Genomic DNA, 19809 nt, shown 5'->3' with positions numbered 1-19809 from the left:
TTCTAAGCTATGGTCTCAGATCCAGCACAATGCCAGAAGTGGGAAAGCCCTGTCGCAATATTGTGACGTCGCACTTCTCAGATACTACTGTCATCACATACTAATTGATCATTTGTAGCTTTATGTCATAAGATAACTATGTCATCACATGCATCCACGATTAGAAGATATATCTCTGATGATGGGTTCAAACTCCAAGGTATAGCAACAGAAAAGGGCCCTACCACAGATCAAAACTGAACAAACATGTACGATACACGGGTAAGCCGGTCAGACAGTCTCAGAGCTGTGTAAGTTTCTCAAAAAATGTAATTAAGCTACAGTTACATTACTTTGAAATTAATGAAGTTGGAGGAAAAGTTACTGAAACTAAAATGTAATTCAGTTACTAATCAAATGTAGTTTAGTTACTTTTCAATTACTTCAGGTTATCCAAACTTAAGTAGGGAAACATCAACTTGCTGCCAACAAACGACTAAAAATAATTATTTTGTTACTCATTGAATATATCTTTATGTTATTTACTGGTCTATAGAACAGGCCCAATGAGGCCAATATTTAAGTGCGCGAAAAAACTCCTCTGCAGGAAACAAAAGACACCAAGAGGACTGAGCACATCTAACACTGGTGATAACGCACCAGTCCTATGGCATTGCTCAAGTGATTAAACATTAAAAAATGGTGCAGATAGACCATCAAAAACTGCCAATCAAGAAAAAGAACGTTGAAGGTCAACATTGCTGGACCTTCAATAACTTATCTTAAGTTAGTCTGGTATACTTGCAATATCAGTAGTGCAACAAAAGGGGAAATCTTGAACACTGTCTCAAAAGTCTGCTGATAATGCACACGGAGACCTCGGAGAGCACAGCGAGTGGTAGGTGTGGTTTGTGGTGAAAACTGAGTGCGCTTTCAAACGGCAGGTAATCCTCTATACCAAAGAATCTGCCTGAGAGAGGATGTTTGTTGTGTTAGAGAAGTGCATCCGGGGATGGAGCATGCAGCCCATGAAGCTTTTCTCTTGTTCAAGCATGTTGCGCTCATTCCATGGTCCCAAACACAACCAAGCGGACAAGAAAAAAATAAGTTGCTGAGTGGGTTGACCAACAGCAAGACAAAAGACTCGCTGTTTCGTACGAAAACATAGCAACGAGAGCCACAGCTGTGGCGAGCACTTTTGGTGTCCCGCGCAATGCATTCACGGCTTTGAAGAAGTGGGTTGCGAACTCTATGAATCGCAACAAACTTTCGCTACCATGAAGGATGATGATCTGTCAAAAGCTGCTTGAGGCATACAAGAACAAGCTTCAAGCCCTTCAACGGTACGTCATCAACCACGACGAGGAGAGCTCCTGAAAGGCCAAATGAGCAATGCTGACCAAACCCATTTGCTTCGACATGCCATCCAGGCAGAGTGTTACCACAAAGCGCGACCGGCATGTTAGTGCACCCAGCACCGGGAATGAAAAGACATGACTGACAGTGATACTGGCATAAACTGCCAATGGCCCTTCATTGTCTTCCAAAGGAAGACTCTTCCGATGTTCTCTCGGAACATGCTTGTCTGAGCCAAACAAAAGGGCTTTTTCAATGAAGAGACTGTACCGGAGTGGCTTTGCTTGCTGTGGCACAGCCATCCTGCCGCACTGTTTAAATCGAACAACATGCTGGTGATGGACCAGTTTTCCAGGCACCAGGAGGCCATGTTGGACCATGGGTGTGATTGGTGGTCATTACAGGCAAACTCACATCGCTCGCGCAGCCCTTATATGACGCCTTGGACAAGCCATTTAAGGACCACTTGACTGAATCCAATAACAAGAGGATGAGCCACGAGGACCTTCCAATAACTACATCTGGGTGAGCGCCGCTTATCGCTATAGCCTGGTGGGTAAGCTTCCACAGCAGCAGCTTCCACAAGAAATGTTACATAAGTCATTTCGCAAATGTGGCATTTCCACTGCCCTGTATAGGGCACCAAAGATAATGAATTGTGGACGGTGAATAACAAAAAGGAAGATACTCTTGCGGATGATATGTCTAATGATGACAACGATTAAGTATTGAACGTAATCTTTTGTAATAAAGATTTCTTATTAATGATACAGTACACTTCCGTCAATACGACTTTGAATAATTCGTTTTCTCACTTAATTCGATCAAGTTCGAAGGTCCCAACGCCCATATGTTACTATTGATAAAAAAGTTTGTTATTTCGAATGTGAAAGCAGCCACCATCATATAATTCGACAGATCCGTCCGCGTACCAAGCGCCTGCGTTGCACCGCACATAGCAACAGAAAGTTCGCCCTAAAGCTCCGGCGGCAGGTGGCAACAACGAAGCTTTTAGACATTGCATTAGCACAAGCAATGGCAAGACAGCAATGGCAAGACAGCAATGGCAGACAGTCTCAGAGCTGTGTAAGTTACTCAAAAAATGTAATTAAGCTACAGTTACATGACTTTGAAATTAATTAAGTTGGAGGAAAAGTTACTGAAACTATGAAGCATGAAAGTCGCATGGAAGTCGCTGAGAAGGCGTGTTAGCTTAGCTCAATTGGTAGAGCCCTGGACCGGCAATCCAGAAGATGTAGGTTTGAGTCCCACAACTGGCTAACCTTTTCAGTGACTTTCATCTTTCATCGTTACTGAAACTAAAATGGAACTCAGTTACTCATCAAATGTAGTTTAGTTAGTCTTCAATTACTTCAGGTTATCCAAACTTAAGTGGGGAAACATCAACTTGCTGCAAACAAACCACTAAAAACAATTACTTTGTTCCTCATTGAATATATCTTCATCTTATTTATTGGTCTATAGAACAGACCCAATGAGGCAAAAAAAACGCAAAAAAACGCCTCTCTAGGAAACAAAAGACACCAAGAGGACTGAGCATATCTAACACTGGTGATAATGTACTAGTCCTATGGCATTGCTCAAGTGATTAAACATTAAAAAATGGTGCAGACTTCTCACGTCGTTGACGGACACTCCTCTCAGTGTAGCGGAAGTTGGTATATTTGATTCCTCGAATGAACAGGAAAAAAGGACGCCACATCATCCTGGGAAAGGAGGAAACTTCTTTTTCATTTTTCTCTGTCTTTTTGTTTTGCGTTTCACCAGGCTTTCATGCGGAATCTGTCGGTGTTTTCGGTTTTGTGGACAGAGCCTGGAACTCCAGCTAGTTGTGGCAACACATTGCAGGTACAAAATGCTGTCGATTGGCATCAAGGGAGCCACCCTCGAAGATGTTGTGAAAAGACATCTCGGGTTTGATGACATTCGTGGAAGTGGACAACAACGTTGAAGGTTGAAGTGTGTGAGTCACTTACCGGACACTGATACAGCGAGCAACGTGTCCTGCCTCGCGGAAGATGGCGGAAGCGAAATTGAAGACGATTTTACCGAGAGTGTAAGTGACCAAGTGCGGGCGACGTTGAAGCCAGACTCAACCCGGCCCGATGCTGAACTGAACATACCGTTCGCTATCGTTATTATTTCAAGTTGGCGCGCTCCAAATGTTACGTGATGGCACGTGAAAACTGTCCCAGTAGGCTGGGATTTCCAAGAAATGACACAACATGACATCGCGCAAGAGCTCGTGATGAATCCCAGCAAAGTCATGTATACTTATCGCGCCGTACAGAATAACGAAAAGTTGAGCACTCTATTTGTCGTATGAAGATAAAGCCGAAAGGGTGTCCCATCACGTCAACGCTGTACGTGGATGTTTTCAGATGCGCATTTCAAGCGTAAGACAGCAGACGATACAGCAGACAGCAACAGCAGATGATCACAGACTGTCTTTGCAAATAAAAATTGCCTCATTCTTTTTTTTTTTGCCTTCGATTCGACCTTTTCGACCTTCGACCTTTGAATAATTCGATCAAATTTTGTGTTCCCCTCAGGATCAAATTAATGGAAGTTCACTTTATGTGCTGCTGTGATTAGGGATGGGGGGGGAGGCAATATACGGTTTATATTTAGGGCCTGACTTTTTAGGGTTAAACCCGTATCCGCCCGATATTTACCCCCCGAACGAAATCTGTAAAATTCGGGTTTAACCCGAATCTACCCGAAAACATCCCGGTTGCGTGGCACACTCGTAAGTGTGCATTAAAATAAAGTTTGATGACATTGCTAAACATTAGTTCCATGTTAAGACAAATTTTTATTAAACAAAAAAAAATCACCCGAATGCACCCGAATTCCTGACGACAGAATATGCCGTAACGGGATTTAACCCGAATACACCCGAATGTTTGAATGAAAAATATCACCCGATATTTACCCCCCGAATTTGGCCAAAAATAAAACCCGAAAAAGTCAGGCCCTATTTATATTCTACATTTATATTCTTCCTAGTAGCTGTAGCTGTCCCAAGTGGGAGTATACTCCCTCCAGCTGCTGCACATCTTGCAGTATAACTAGACCCTGAAGTTTTCGGGTTTTATATTTTTCCAAATTCGGGGGGTAGAAATTGGGTCATTAAATTGATGTAGAAAATTCATGCAAATTCGGGCAGAAAAATTACCATCAGACTGAGTTCGGGGAGAAATCGGGCATTATTGTAGAACAAACGTTCACTGTACCATTTATCCAGAGTGTCAGAAGTAAGGGGCAGTCGCATATTTTGTGAGAAACTAGTATGTCAATGCCTTGAGGTGCCTAGCCTAGGTGCAGTTTTGCAGGTAGAAATCGGGTTTAACCCTAGATAGGTGAACCTCAATTCGGGGTGCAAATTCGGGGAAAAATCGGGTTTAACCCTAAAACATCAGGGTCTAAGTATAACTCATCTGCAAAAGCCTCATCTGTGCTGTTCTCATAGCTTTTCTTATAAAAATCTGTAACACTTTCGAGCACACCCTGTATGTCGCTTCAAAGGACAGGGAATTAGATATGAAAAATATGTAGTGCCAAAGACTAAGAAATCAGTAAAATGTGAATTTTATACCAGTGCCTATGCATACGTGCCCAACACTGTCAGTACTTAGAAAAAACATTTTACACACCAGCAGGAGTGTCGTCTCTCTGCAGGTCCCCCTGAGGCGCTGCAGTAGCAGGTTGCCCCTGTAAGGCAGATGCCAAAAGACCTGGTGCCCTAGGAGTTATGATGAATGCACCGGGTGAATTGCCTGAGGTCTGTCGGAGTTCAGTGAGAGTCTGGGTGAGTTCTGACATCGCCTGCGTCAGTAGGTCTGCTTCTCGTCCTCTGCTGTTGGCGTTATTTCCAGCATTGCTTACTGCTGAAGTCACCCTCCCAGTAGCGATCACATTGCTGCTTGCTGTAGTGGATAAGGAAGTGCTTCGGCTCGCCTGCAGTGAAGAACACAATATGTAGAATCATAAAATTCCAACATATCCGACACACTGCACAAGCAGACAAACTTGCAGAGATAATCTGACCAATGGTCAAAGGATGGGAAGTAGAACCTGTTAAATGGCAAAACCGATTCCATTTACCTGAACACACTGAGGTTTTCCAATCTGCTAGGTTAGATTAGATGAGTTTAGGTAAGGAGAAGATATTTGAAAAAAGTTGGGCTGTGCAAATTGAATTTCACGCTAGCTTTCAAATGTAGCTGACTCCACTTACATACTTATTAAAGGAGCATGGAAGTGACCCCCGAAAAATTTTTGTTTTTCGCTACGACGTCTTCTGCGTCGAATAAAATGAGCTCCTGCAAAAGGACGATGAGCACAGGTAACCTACAGAGTGCGCGCAAGGCTCCATTCTGCACACCTTTCAGAAACCCTCTCCACATCCAAAGAGCGCATCGGCGAAGCAGAAGACGTCGTGACGTATCATGGGCTTCGGCACGTGACTAGTGACGTCCAACGGCACAGCTCAAGCATGTATAAGCGGCGCATGAGCCGAGAAGAAAAAACAGAGAAAAGGCCCTGAGCAGTTTCTACATCACGCGGGGCTCGTGTCTCTCATCCGCAACTGCTTTTTCCCGACTGTCTTTTGTATATTTTATTGCGCAGTGCTAATACGCCACAGAGCGAAAATATTTTGCATGGTGACTCCTTATGGACAGCTTCACAGATGAAGCAGGGTTTCGAGTCATGTTAAATGTCACTTCAGTGCTCCTGTAAGGTTACAAAATTGTGGAATTGGAAGCTGGCTTCAACTGTTGATTAAGAAGTTATCACGAAGCAACTGCCGCTATTTCAAGCATATTTGACTAAGCCAATGTTGCTGAAACAGGGGTTCGCGAGAGCACCATTGACGTCTGTGAGGCCTCCACACTCGTTTTTTATGTTTCTTGTTAGCAAAAGCCCTTGAGAGGAGTGTGCCAAAATCTTTCAAACCCGACACTGAGGATAACGTCCTGCAGCTATTTAGAACTCGAATCCTTTCGACACATTCCCCACACTACAATCCATTGCCCATTGTGCAGAGCCGGCACCACTTTTGCTCTTCTTCTTTGGGAAAAAGGGGGATATGGGGAGAGGCATATATTGTTTGAACACCACCCCTACATTCGCATCCCAAATGTGTCATTTTGTATTGTTATTGACCATATCTGAAGTACAGTTCAGGTCTCCTACCATGGTTTCTACAGTCGGTGACCAATTTTGCGGACTTCTAGGAGCTCAGAAATCAGTCCGAGTTTTCGGACAGTCTGAATTTTTTGTGAATAGCATAAGTCCACTCTTCACTTTGAAGACCTTTGGAGAAAACAGGCCAAATTTCAAAAAAGTTCGATGTATAACACACACCGATGCATAACACGCACCACAATGTTGCTACAAGCTTCTGTACTGCCGCCAGTATACAGTGAACCCTCGTTATTATGACCATGGTCGTTCCCGAAAATTTTGGTCATAATGCGGAATTGTCATATTAACGGGGGGGATTTGCAGAGGTTTCACTGCATTGTTCCCCAGGAGCATGGTCGTAAAGTGGGTATGTCAGATTATCGGGGGTCATATTAACGAGGGTTCACTGTACACAATAAACCAAGGCGGTGTATCATATATGCAGGTTATCGACGACTTTGGTGACAACATGCCATGCTACAAAAGAAGACAGTCCTTTTATTTCAGGTCAGGCACACTGCTAGAATAGACGACAGTCACCCACAAACATTCTTCTGCTTATCCACCTAGAGCAAACGCGAAGTTCAGGGATGTAAAAAGCCAGATTCAAGAACAAATGCGGACAGTGTGTTCTCAGAACTGAGCAGCATTTTGTATTCTTCTTAGTGGGTGTGGGTGTGTCCTGCTCCACCAGATCTCAGGCACTTTTAACCTTTTATGAAGTCCAGTGCCCATTCGCCGGTTTTGTCAACTGACCCTAACAGATTTGGTAGAAAGCCACAGCACACACTGGAAGAGGCTAGAACTTGTATGTCACTGACCTGGAGAGGAACTCTGCAGGAAAATATTTCCGTGTATAACAAGCAGGACCTCTTCAGAGCACTGTTTTACTTCATAACGTCTGCGTTATACACACGAAAATATGGTACTTCAAGAGGTATCGCTTATGTTCCTGACAGAGTAGAGCAAGAAAGTATACAGTAAACCCTCGTTAACTCGAACTCGCCTATCTCGAAATATCGGTTATCTCGACTTTTTTTTTTTTGCGTCCCGATCCTTGTCCCAATGCTTCTTATGTGTTTGGGCCCTTTTAGGTTGAAGCTTTTTTTTGCCGGAGTACGGATATCTCGAAATTCCATCACCGGTAGGTCAGCGTACCTACGGCTGATAACGTGCATTCTTCGGTCCCCCAGGCTAGGTCAAGGTCAAAGCCTTTCAGTCCTAGTGACTCACGCGCTGCTAGCTGTGGCAGGCAGACCGCACTCCTCTTTCCACCCAACATCACTCCTCCTCCTCCTCTGCATTCATCCGAGTGTCTCGCGTCTTGTTTCGTTCTTCGCGGCGTGATGGCTGAACAACGCACATGGAAGTCCCTGACTTTGGAGCGGAAGGTGGCACTTATCAAAGGCCTGGCAGCAAGTTCATGAAGCCATTATCGTGAACTGTTTCGTTCATGCGGGTTTCTGGTCTTCCACCGCCGTACCGGAGCCAGCAGACTAGTTCAGTGACTGTGATGAACTGTGCAACGATGTGATACGCCTCGCATGTTGTGGGGAGAGTGACTTAGAGGATTTGAACTTCGAGCACTATGCGCTTTACGACGGCGATGTTCCAGTAGCGGTGAACCGAGTGATACTGAAATGGTTGAGAGTGCCCACGGTAGTGACGTGCATTTTATGAAAGGCAGTAGCATGTTATACAGATGAGGCTGTAATTGTTTCAGACAACCACAGGCCATTTGTGAAACAAATGAATTGGCATCCTGCCTGAGCTTTGCCATAAACACCTTTTAGTTTCTTTGCACTACTAGGAAGTTGCACTACTGAAATTTTAGACGTAAAGGACATCTTTAAGACACCCTTCTTGTTCGTGGGCTGCAGTCATTATTCAAGAGTCCTAACTTTTTAAAGGCAACCTCAAAGACATCAAATTTAAGTCCCTCGTCGGTGCTAAAACATGTTAAACTGCATGTGGGAGGGGCGCCACCCCTTCCACAGACGATGTCTACACAACTAACTTTGGACAACGTTATCTTAAACTAAACGCCGTCCGGCCTGTGTTGGTCCTGCAGCAAGGGCAATTTCGTAAAGCAGGCTTCACCTCATTCACCGAAGCATCAGGTGAAGCCCACTTTCGGGTTGTGCCGTTCATAGTCGTGGAATAGTCGAATATTCGAAAAATCGAATATTGGATATTCGATTGGCGAATCGAATAGTTCAAGCGTTTGATATTCCATTCGAATTCGAGAATTCGAATATTCGCACACCCCTACTGTAAATCATTCAATGGCATTAAATTAAATGGCATAATGCTCAATCTTGTCTGTTTTGTATATCTCCCGGAAAATTGCAGTGAATATGGTGCTTTTTGGTGCTCTGCATCAACTTTGATAATATTTTCAAATGGCTGGGCAAAAAGGGCAAAGGACAGAACAAGTAAAAGAGACACGATGACAGCACTGGGTAATTATGTAAGCAAGCCGTCAATAATTTTATCTAAGAAGATTGATAACTTCATTTCTGAAAAGAAGGATCCGGTCATACACGTGGAAACTCTGACATGAGAAGGGGAGGGCAGTAGAATATAAATAGGTCTCAGGTTCATGGAATAAACCTTGTGTTGGCAGTTCAATGCAGTCGTCGTGTGTCGTTTACTTGTTCTGTCCTTTGTCCTTTTTACCCAGCACTGGGGTTTTATCACTTTTAAACAGCCACAAGAGATCACCATTAGAAGTACCAGTGATGTAGACAGATATGAGATGCAAATGCTACATGTAGTTTAGGAATACGTGGTTGCAGCGCCTTACTGCAAACATGAGCCAGCAAGACAACAATGGTTTATAAATTTTAAGTATTTTCTTAAAATCAGCTTGGAAAGTTCAACTGCTGCATGGGTACACAACAGTTATTATTACCACTACTCCCATAACAGATCACATGTTGCCACAGGTGCACAACAGAATCAGGTAAATGTGATATCAACATATCATTTTGCAGCCAAGGTAAAGGTGGCTGGCTTTTACTGCTGAAGACGACTGCATGTGTCATGCAGCTAAACCATACTGCGTCCAGTTTGCCCTGACAATGTGAAAGTACATGATGCATAAAATTCATAATCAGGAGACACACCTTTGACAATTGTGGGTTTGCAGCCAGAGTTAGGCTGATCAAATCCATGTGCTTCTTGCGTTGATGCTGTAGTAGCTTTGCTTTGCTGGCATACTGTTTGTGGCACAGGTTACAGTTGTGTGGATGTGTTGTCACACTACCAACCATGTGAGAGAACGTGGGGTTTGGCTCACCAGGAACAGTGGGCACACCACCCTGTGCAAAAACAAAAAGCCTTAAGTGCCATTATGCATGCTAATGGAATAATATGAATAGATAGGATAGAGTTCAGGCTTGCATTCTTGCTCTTATCCCAGTGTCACGTCTATCAGTAATAATCTAGTCTGTGGCAGTATTTTGACCAATTCTAAATCCTAGGCGCAGTTAACTAAGGTATTCCAAGGTGGATCACCCTCTGTTTCATACAAGATACATAGGAAACTGGAGCACACATCTGACATGATTTGTGGGATCATTGTTGCTGATGTTCTGTTTTATTATTACTACTACGGCCAAACCTCGATATAAAGAAACTCACGGGGACCATAATTTCTTTAATTGTATTGAACATTTCGTTGTATTGAACTTGCTCATATGCCACCAAAGCCTCCTCATCTTTCTCTATCGTGTTGCGATCCCACAAACATTCTAAGTATATCTATGGCAGTGCGTCTTCCGTAGGGCTCTCCGTTGCCACGGCATGTTTGTCCCCGTCAAGAAAATTACCTAGGCTGATTTCGTATTGTACACCACCACTTGAATGAAGCGTTTCCCACTCTTTCCTTTCACCTTCGTCCTGTACTTGGCTGCTACCGGACAGTTCAAAACCAGCGCGAAAAGGAGAAACCTCAGAGGGAAAATCCCGAACCTTCCAATCACTCAGACTTCCTTTTGTAGGCGCCAGATTCCTCCTGACCCTAATCGCGTGTGCCACCATTCGCCGTGGGAACAGGACGCTGCCTGCGCATTTTGTTTTCGCGACCCTCAGGTCAGCTTTGGGGGCATAAAGCTTATCTCATTCTTTCACTGTATTGAGGCGGCAGCTAAAAAGAATTTCGTTGTAGCGGGAGTTAAAATACATTACTCTCTATGGCCCTCTGCCAGGGAACCCAAATTATTTCGCTCTATTGGGAATTTTGTTATATCACGTTTCGTTGTAACGAGGTTTGACTGTACCCCATTTCACTGGAGGTATAAAGCGGGGGGTTTCTGGAGTCGGTGGGAGAGTGTCTGAAGCACCCGGTAAAGCACTTCCACCCACGCCTCACAGAGGGTGCCTCAGACTCGTGTTGGGATAAGCCTGCGCTAAAGTGCTTCCACCCGCACCTCACAGAGGGCGCCACAGTCTCATGTTGTAATGTCGGTTGCACCTGCAGAGAGGAAATAATCTGTCGCTCTGCACATGCACTCGGGGGGGGGGGGGGGCAGACGGGGGGGGGGGTTAGTATGCGTCATGGGCCGACAGGAAAAGAATGTCACATTAATTCTGTTACATGCAACACTTTGTAAACAGGCAGTTGTTTGATGTATCCCATTCAAGTACTTTTTATCTTTAAAAGAAATAAATAGATAAAGGATGCATGTATGAACGTCTGCACCAACATTTCTGCAACAGAAAGAAAACGAAAGCCGCAAGAGCTCTGGGGCGACCGAGTTGGTTTGGATCAAAGGTAGACATGATGCGGAAAGAAGACAGGACTCTACCCACGCAATCACTTTGTAAGCTTTGTACGCTGCACATTGCAAGTTCACGCGCACACTTCCGTCGCACCCATGTAGTCGCAGAGTCATGTTCTTCACAGTGCAAATGCAACCGTGCAACCTGCCAGCTTTGGAAGACGCAGAGAGGCATTGCACCCTGGGCTGTATTATCCAACCACCTGTAACTCCCGTTCCTTTACACACAGTTCTTATGGTGACAAAAAAAAAGTGACCTTAAGGGAGACTCCGCACCAAAAACGTGTTGAGGTAACAGTGCGACATCAATCCGTACCGTATGATATTTCAGTGAATACAATTTCTCATCCCCAAGTGGCGCAGATAATTAGAAAAGGAATATTTTCTTTGAATGATTAGGCGCTCCTCCACGGAAAAGCAGGCCAGTAACAATGGGCTTCACCTCACCGGTATTCCTCGTCTGCGGCTTTCTGTATGTTTGCTTTTACCGCTGGCGAATATTTTAGAATGAAATCGAGGAAGCAGATGACTCGTCATCCATGTGGCACGAAGAAGTTACAAAGCGCATGCCCGAAAAACAGCCGGTGGCCCGCATGAGACTACCGGTGACGTCACGGATGGTACAGAAGGTAAGAGAGGAAACCTTCAGAAGTTTCGGTTTCGTTTTGAGCTTCGCAGCTCTTTTGGCAACTACCGAGTCACTGACTGCCAAACCAACTTTATTTATCACTCCAGAAGAATGTATCGAGCTTATTTACACAGCCATTATAGTAGTTTCGGACTGCCCTGGAGTCTCCCTTTAACTGAGCAAATTTCGGAATTGCATTCATAAAAGCAATGATCATAAAGCTGAAATGAAAAAGAGAAGGAACCAATGTCATAAAAGAATCCGCGCATGACGTGCGTGGCGAAAAGAGCCGCATGCCATGGCGCTTTCCTAACTCCAGCGCTATCCATGGTGCTGCAATCCGGAAAAGCGACTATTCAGCCACCCATCCACAGCTCATGTGCAGACGTGAGGATTCTTTCCTCTCTGCAGATGCAACCACATTTTCTCCAGTAGTGCTTCTAGTTGTAGTAGTTTAAGGAAAGATGCAATAATGTGAACTGTGACTGCCTTGGTTATTGTTTTATACAGGTATAGCTGTATCCTTTCTGTGCTTTATAAAGAGGATAAAATTTGTAAGGCTTAGGCAATTTGGTTGGACTTAGGTATATTTAGGGCCCTGTGGTTTAGGGTAAAACCCATTTTTAACCCCTGGCTTCCATCATCATCACTTGGGGTAAAACCCGAAAAAACCCAAAAATGAACTTAAAACATTGCCAATTCAGTCACCAATACGGGCATCGGAGAACGCTAAGCATTGGACACTCAACACAGCAGTTCAACATTTCTGTCAATCTAAAATGCGAGAAGCGCTCGTTTTATTTTCCACCCGATATCACCGTGTATTAAGGCTTCTGAAATAAAACCCTATTTTACCCCCCCCCCCTCGATTTTCAACAAACATAAAACCCGAAAACACAGGGCCCTAGGCATATTAATGACTACATGTGCAGTTTAAACAAATACTCTGTGACTGATAGATTTCCTCACCGTTACAAAATATAGCAGCTGCACGACATGCTCTATTTCGGATTGATTTCATACAAACATAAATACGTAAGTACAACAGTGATTTTGGACGAGCTACCTTTGTGCGGTTACTCATAGGCAATGCTGCACCGGGGTGGTTCTTGAGAATATGGGCTTTGCGTTTGGAAGAAGAGCGGTACACTTTCTCACAGTACTGACAGTAGTAGTCACGGGTGGCCTTTAGAATTGGAAGATTTAGTTCTGGTACTGTGTCCAGGGGCACGTCTGGATGGCGTCTTGCCAAATGGTTCACCAGCATTCCTCTACGGCGAAAGCCCAACAAACAGGCATGACACTTGTAAATGAAGCGTTGGTAATCCGTTGGAGAAACCTGGAAAGTGTAACGCCACTTTCAGCTAAAAGCAAGAAGTATCTAAGAACAAATGTAATGTATTGGAGTCAAGGTACTCAAAATGAAAACGTTCAGGCAAAGGAAAGGCATGTCACAATGTCATGATGAGCATTTGCCACATTTCGTGGCGTGTAAGGTTATGTTATATGCGCTTTCGCATTATATGTGATTCTACAGTCGCCAACCGATTTTTCGGACTCCAAAAATTCGGACTTTCCAATATTTAGAACAAAAGTTCTGGCTTTATCAGACACCCCATTGAGCCAATGTATTTTGACGTCCGAAAATTCGGACCGTTTTTCGTAGGTACGGTTCAATTTTTCGTACATATTCGCCTCATTTTTTTCGTTTTTTCTTTGTTTTTTTCCATCGCCTTTGCTGATGCAGCGCGCACGGAGCTGGAGTTTACGTGCGCGCACCATTGATGAGGTTATGCACACGCGCCACAAGCACCCATAAACAAGCTATTGTTGAAGACAAGAAGTGAAACCACGAAGTGATGTCCGCGCCTTCAAGTGATTCTGAGGGTGTCTCGACCGACTTGGGATACTGACAAATGCGATGGAGATGCGGAGATGTTGGAGGCACAGACACCCGCTGAGATCACGACTGATCCTTCAATGGTGACAACAGTACCGTCAACATCGTCTTTGGCATCGACGATGTCAGAAGGATCCACATGAAAGCGTTCAAGATGCAAGTACTCGACGGTGACTTTGCAGCAAAAAGTGAAAGCCGTACGGATGGTTGAAAGCGGAAGGAGTTGACGTCGCGAGAGAACTCACGCGCGAGAAGAGGAGCGTTATGTTCATCACATGGCACAGTACAGAACCTCCAGGCGATACGTTTAGAGTTCTTGCCTCCTAATACAACAAGTGTCCTGCAGCCCACGGACCAAGAAATCATAAAACAACTCAAACTAACTATAACGTTACGCCTGTCGCCATGCTTCATATTCTTGCAGACTCGTGGGAGGCAGTGAAAGGGAGTACTATAGTGAACAGTTTTCGTCACGCCGAATTTTGCATGGACAGTAGGCAAGTACGGAGTACGAGCACCGTTGGTATCGCCATCGGTCACGATGACAACGGCCCTGCATTGGTAGAGTACCTCCGAAACTCAGGTATGACTATACCTGCAAGTGTAACGTTTGAAACGTACGCCGAAGTGGATGAATGTGCAGAATTTTTACTGAAATGACTGATGGACAAATCGTTTCACAAGTCCTCGACCTGCCAGCGGAAGGCTCCGACGACGACGACGCATGAGCTATTGCTACTCCATCAACGGCAGCAATACTTGCGGCCGTCGATATACGCTCGAAAATGTCTACCGTGACAACGTGACATTAGCCGAAATACGTCGCAACGCCATTTCTCGCATACGCGTAGCAAAGCAGACGCGCACTGATAGCTTTTTTTGTGCCTCTTTGAGTTTTCTTTAATAAATAATCATTTTGGGAGAGGTTTGTGTCATTGACTGAAGATTTGGACTGCTCGATAATTCGGACTGATTTTGTGGCTTTTCAGAGTCCGAAAAATGGGTCGGCGACAGTACATGTGATGCTGGGGTTGTAATCACATACAGTCGCCGACCTTTAATTTGGACTTTCCAATATTTCGGACAGAAACTTTGGCTTCATCAAAGTCCCCATAGAGCCAATGCATTTTCACTTCGAATAATTCGGACCGTTTTGAGGAGTCAGTGCTCAATAATTAGGTACGGATTTTGGCCCGACCTCACCTACTTTTCTGTGTAAATCTGCATTTCGAACTCCAAAATTGTCAGCTCGAACTTCTGAGCCTTCCCGTCAGTCCACCGACGCTCCCGGCGCGCTGCGTCCAGGGAGGAAGTTGTGTCTCACGCAACTTGCAGTGCACGAAGCGAAAGTGATAAAATGTCGGCATCTACGTCTGACATCCAGTTTTCGTCATGCTGGGTTTTGCGCTGGTAGTGGGAGCACTCTGACAAGTGACAACAACGACAATAGTTCAATGGACAGCCTGGCGATTGGTTGATGACCTATGCGGCACTTGGAATGGTGATTCCAGAAGGCGTAGCATTCGACGCTTACGCCGATGTTGACCGGTGCACTGAACCTTGGAACGAATAAAGAGATGATGAGATAGTCCCCAAGTTCTTCTCTTGCCCACGGACGGGTCAGATGACGACGACGACAGCGGCAGTGGTGCGGGCATCGGGGATCCTCCGTCAACCGCGGCCATTGGCACACTTGGAACTGTGTATTCTGACACTGCGACCTTAGCAGAAATGCGACGTGATGTTCTTTCCCGTGCGCGTGCTGCTAGACAGACACACATTGAGAGTTTTTTCAATCTAGTTTGAATGCCTCTAATAAAGACCATTGGTGGAAGCAGATTTTCGTCATTGGCTGCTAATTCGGACTGCTCGATAATTCGGACAAATTTTATGGCTCCTACAAGTCCAAATTAACGGTCGGCGACTGTATGTCACTCAATCCCTCCGCACTTCCTCACACGACTCCATCCCTCCTCTTAGCCGCTTGTTGACAGTAGGGCTTCATGTGACTATGCGAGCAATGAGAAAGGGTGAAATGTTTCCCTCTTTTGGATTTGTCAACGCCTGCCACTAGTGGTGTTACTTCTGTTCTTCGGCTATTCACCATTACAATTAAGACAGCACACTGCACCGGATAGCCTGCAATACCCTTGTCACACTGGCAGCACTAACCGCAGCTAACGCAACTGCAGTTACGTGTAACTGCGGCAAACCAGCGGCAAACACGTAACTGCGGTTGCTGGTTTGCCGCAGTCACACGGCAGACCAAACAGAGGTTATGCCACTAACCGCGGTTATGGGAAACTGAGCCTGGCAACCTCGGTTTTGCCAGCTAACCGAGGAAATGGACCATTGCCTTAACAGCGGTTAGCGCTGCCTGTGTGACATTCACCATAAATAATCATGCGCATACCATGTATTTAATAATTGTTAGGCTTTTTAATTACCATTTTGCCCTTTTCTTTTCATGCTATACAGCGTAATAAAATTATACTTTGCGCTGCTGTCACAATCGCGCAGCCGCTGCTAACATATCAGAAACCACCATGTGATAACATCAAACCGTGGTTCATGATAACCGCGGTTTGGTCGGGTAATGGCGCTTAAGCGTAACCGTGGTTAAGACTGCCTGTGTTACAAGGGTATTAATTATTCCATTTTAGTTGCATTCAGCCTAAGGATTGCATTACTCAATACTCAACATGTGACTTGATTTAAATACTCGACGAGTATATAAAGAGACGTGCTACGTGGCATCTATTCAAGCTAGGCTTACACTTTGCAGGTGTTGTCTGTATAAGAGAATGCCACAAACAAATACCAGAAGGTACCACATCCAGCACTGGAGGTGCAATTCTTAGGTTGACCTTTACTAATGGCATGAGCTTGTCTCTCCCTGTCGGACAGGGACCTGAAGGCTGTTGTTGGAAAGGACAAGGAAATCACAAGCATGGCTCACCTTTGGTACAAAGCGTTTGCTGTTAGCAGAAGCTCTGGCAGCCTTTGCACGTGCTGCCTCCCGTGATTCCCGATCAGGCCCATGAAGCCTTTGCATGTGCTCCTTCAGCTTGTCTTTACGCTTGAACTGCTTCCCACAGGATGCGCACAAGAATTCACGGTGCTCAGAGTGACACAGCATGTGAAGTTTGAGTTTGTCCTGCCTAGGAAACACCTTGTCGCACTGGCCACATGGGAAACGCTGATCCGTGTGGAATGCTCGAATGTGCTTGCGTGCTTGGTTGTATTCGAAAAACGTCTGCATTAAAGAGAGAGAACAGATGCATGCACAGCAAAGACACTTTACAGTCGACCCCATCTGTAGTCATACTGACAAGAAGGTGAGATCACATCCTTGCATCAGAATATCTCTATGTATGAGCTTTTGTGGAATCGCTGGTTGGAATCATGTTGAAGTGAACTGCTACTGAACGTGAACATTTACTTTTTTGAAATACGTACATGTACCGTAATTCCCCAGAAATTATTGGGCAGAATACCTTAGACACAGAATAAATAAATAAATATGACACATTATACCTAGTTAATGATTTGGAAGAATGCTTATTCTAGAATGCTATAACCGTGTAACATGTAGTGGACATCTAAGTGCAAGTGGTATGGAGATGCAACGACATCTGCTAGATAGCTCATTATGATTTAAAAGTGAACTGTGCTCAGTGTCCCACTAAATGTGATAATATGGCTTTATTATGAGGGAGGGATCTTAAGCAAACCACAAATGAACTTGTTTAAGTGCATATAACATCTGGGTGAAATTACATGCATCTATTTTTAAACATAATCACCCCCGATGTTAATGCAATTGCGTCAATTGGTGGGTGTGCCAACGTGGTGCACAACCAATCATACACCACGTTCTTGAGTTCACCATCGTCTTCAAAACATTCTGCCACTAAGGTGCTATTTGAGAGCACAAATGAAAATCTGAAGGTGTTAAGTCAGGGGAGTAAACAGACTGTGGGAGAACTTCTATTTGAAAGCCATGGATGGTTGTGCCCATCCTGTGGGCAGAGTAACTATGTGGTTCATCATGTTGAAGCAAAACAGAATTAGAGCCTGAAGTTTTAGGGTTTAAATAGGCACTAAAATGCAAAAACAACTTGCTCTCAAATGAAAGTCCCTGTTTCACTTGGTACAATTCAAACAAAATTACGTCACACAACGCTACCGTTTAGAAGAAAAATGCAATGAAAACAGAGCTGTCTTTGGCGGCAACGAATGGGATCCCCAGGAGGCAAAGATTGGCGGCATCCAATGAGACAGCTGGAAGAGCGCGCGCATGCCTGTCGTGGGCGTGCGGATTTGGAACGGGTCTGATCGCAGTGTTCCGTATATGCACGTCATGATGCGCACAGCTGCATTTTTCAATACCGATTCACTGAATTGTAGCCCACAACAGTTCACGTGAATGTTCTACTGGCAACACTTATCTTCAAGTCCTTCGGACAGTTATGCCAGTCTGTATCCCAACGCGTACTATGTTTTTCACCAGGTCTTCTACATGGCGTGGCACGTGCGTGCATGCGCAGCATGGACTAAGAACTAGGGGTGTGCGAATATTCGAATTCTCGAATTCGAATCGAATATCAAACGCTCGAACTATTCGATTCGCGAACCGAATATCCAGTATTCGATTTTTCGAATATTCGACTATTCCGCGAATATGAACGACACAACCCGAAAGTGGGCTTCACCTGATGCTTCCATGCACGAGGTGAAGCCTGCTTTACAAACTTGCCCTTGCTGCAGGACCAACACAGGCGGGACGGTGTTTAGTTTAAGATAACGTTATCCAAAGTTAGATTTGATATCTGTGAGGTTGCCTTTAAAAAGCTGGGACTCTTGAATAATGACTACAGCCCTTGAACAAGAAGGGTGTCTTAAAGATATTCTTTGCATCTAAAATTTCAGTAGTGCAACTTCCTAGGGCGAGTGCAAAGGAACTAAGAGGTGTTCATGGCAAAGCTGTTTTGTCAATAGAAACATATGGGCATTTGACGGGACCTTCGAATTTGATCGAATTAAGCGAAAAGACCAATTATCGGAAGTCGCATTAACGGAGGTCTACCGTATTGCAAGGACCTTTCCACTGTCTCAACAACAACTTTATTTTGATGATGATAACTGAAGCGTTCCCCCCCTGCTGGCAGTGCACGTGGTAATTGCATGAGGACGTAATGAATGAGCTTCACGGGGGAGACCTAGGTCGCACAGTGCTCAGAAAGGTAAGGCGTGCTTGTCGCCCTTTCTGTCCGTCTTGGTCGTCTTGCATTTCAAGTTGGTTCGTGTTGTACCAAAGGGCCCAATTTTCTATTAGGAATGCCATTTTCCATTTCTAATCATGTACCAACCAGTCCAATCGTCTATGGTGCTCAATTTTCCAAGTTGTGGAGCGATAGTTCGCGATAGACCGAGCAATTTCTTCGTGGTGAGAGGGCAAAAGTCAAGTGTAGTTGTTCATGTTCAACGTACACGTTGATTTCATTACTAATACAGTCAAAGTCCGTTACAACGAACACCTTTATAACGAAAAGACCGTGGTAACGAACGTTTTTCGTGCTCTGGTCAGGCGCCCATAGGATTCAATGTATTCTTCGGACATTTATAACGAATTCCTTTATAACGAATGTACCGAAATAACGAAGTGATTTTGAAGTTGGTAGGCTGAAATTCGCGATCTTTCCAACTAAGTTTTGAAAGCAAACGTTGAACTGCGAACTCTTTGAGAGCGTTTCCCATTCCGACTCGGCGCACTCAGCACCATAGATGACAGTTCTGCGGGGGTCATAAAAGGCGGGGAGAGAGAGAGAACAGGTGTTCATCCTCCTGGCGTTCTGGATGGCTTGTTCACGTTGGTGAGACGCAGTCGGGATTCGTGGGCCTCGACTGTGCGACCTGCTTGTTGTGGGCAGGCTGTACGGAGCGTACGA

At 44.7% G+C, this 19809-nt stretch overlaps 1 protein-coding gene across 4 annotated transcripts in view; it reads right to left on the bottom strand.

Annotated features, from left to right (window-relative positions):
- Positions 1-19809, bottom strand: part of LOC135385267 (uncharacterized) — an 88315-nt gene that overhangs the window by 12354 nt on the left and 56152 nt on the right. For all 4 annotated transcript variants that reach the window (XM_064614476.1, XM_064614474.1, XM_064614475.1 and 1 more), the window contains 4 exons: positions 16818-17114; positions 13025-13297; positions 9675-9869; positions 5013-5316 (listed from right to left, as the gene is read on the bottom strand). In XM_064614476.1, coding sequence (XP_064470546.1) covers positions 5013-5316; positions 9675-9869; positions 13025-13297; positions 16818-17114 — 1069 coding nt within the window. The remainder of the gene's footprint in view (positions 1-5012; positions 5317-9674; positions 9870-13024; positions 13298-16817; positions 17115-19809) is intronic.

The sequence above is a fragment of the Ornithodoros turicata genome, chromosome 2 (genome assembly GCF_037126465.1).
Source record: "Ornithodoros turicata isolate Travis chromosome 2, ASM3712646v1, whole genome shotgun sequence".
Taxonomy (NCBI): domain Eukaryota; kingdom Metazoa; phylum Arthropoda; class Arachnida; order Ixodida; family Argasidae; genus Ornithodoros; species Ornithodoros turicata.
The sequence above is the reverse complement of the archived record's forward strand: the minus strand, read 5'-3'. Positions and strand labels throughout refer to the sequence as shown.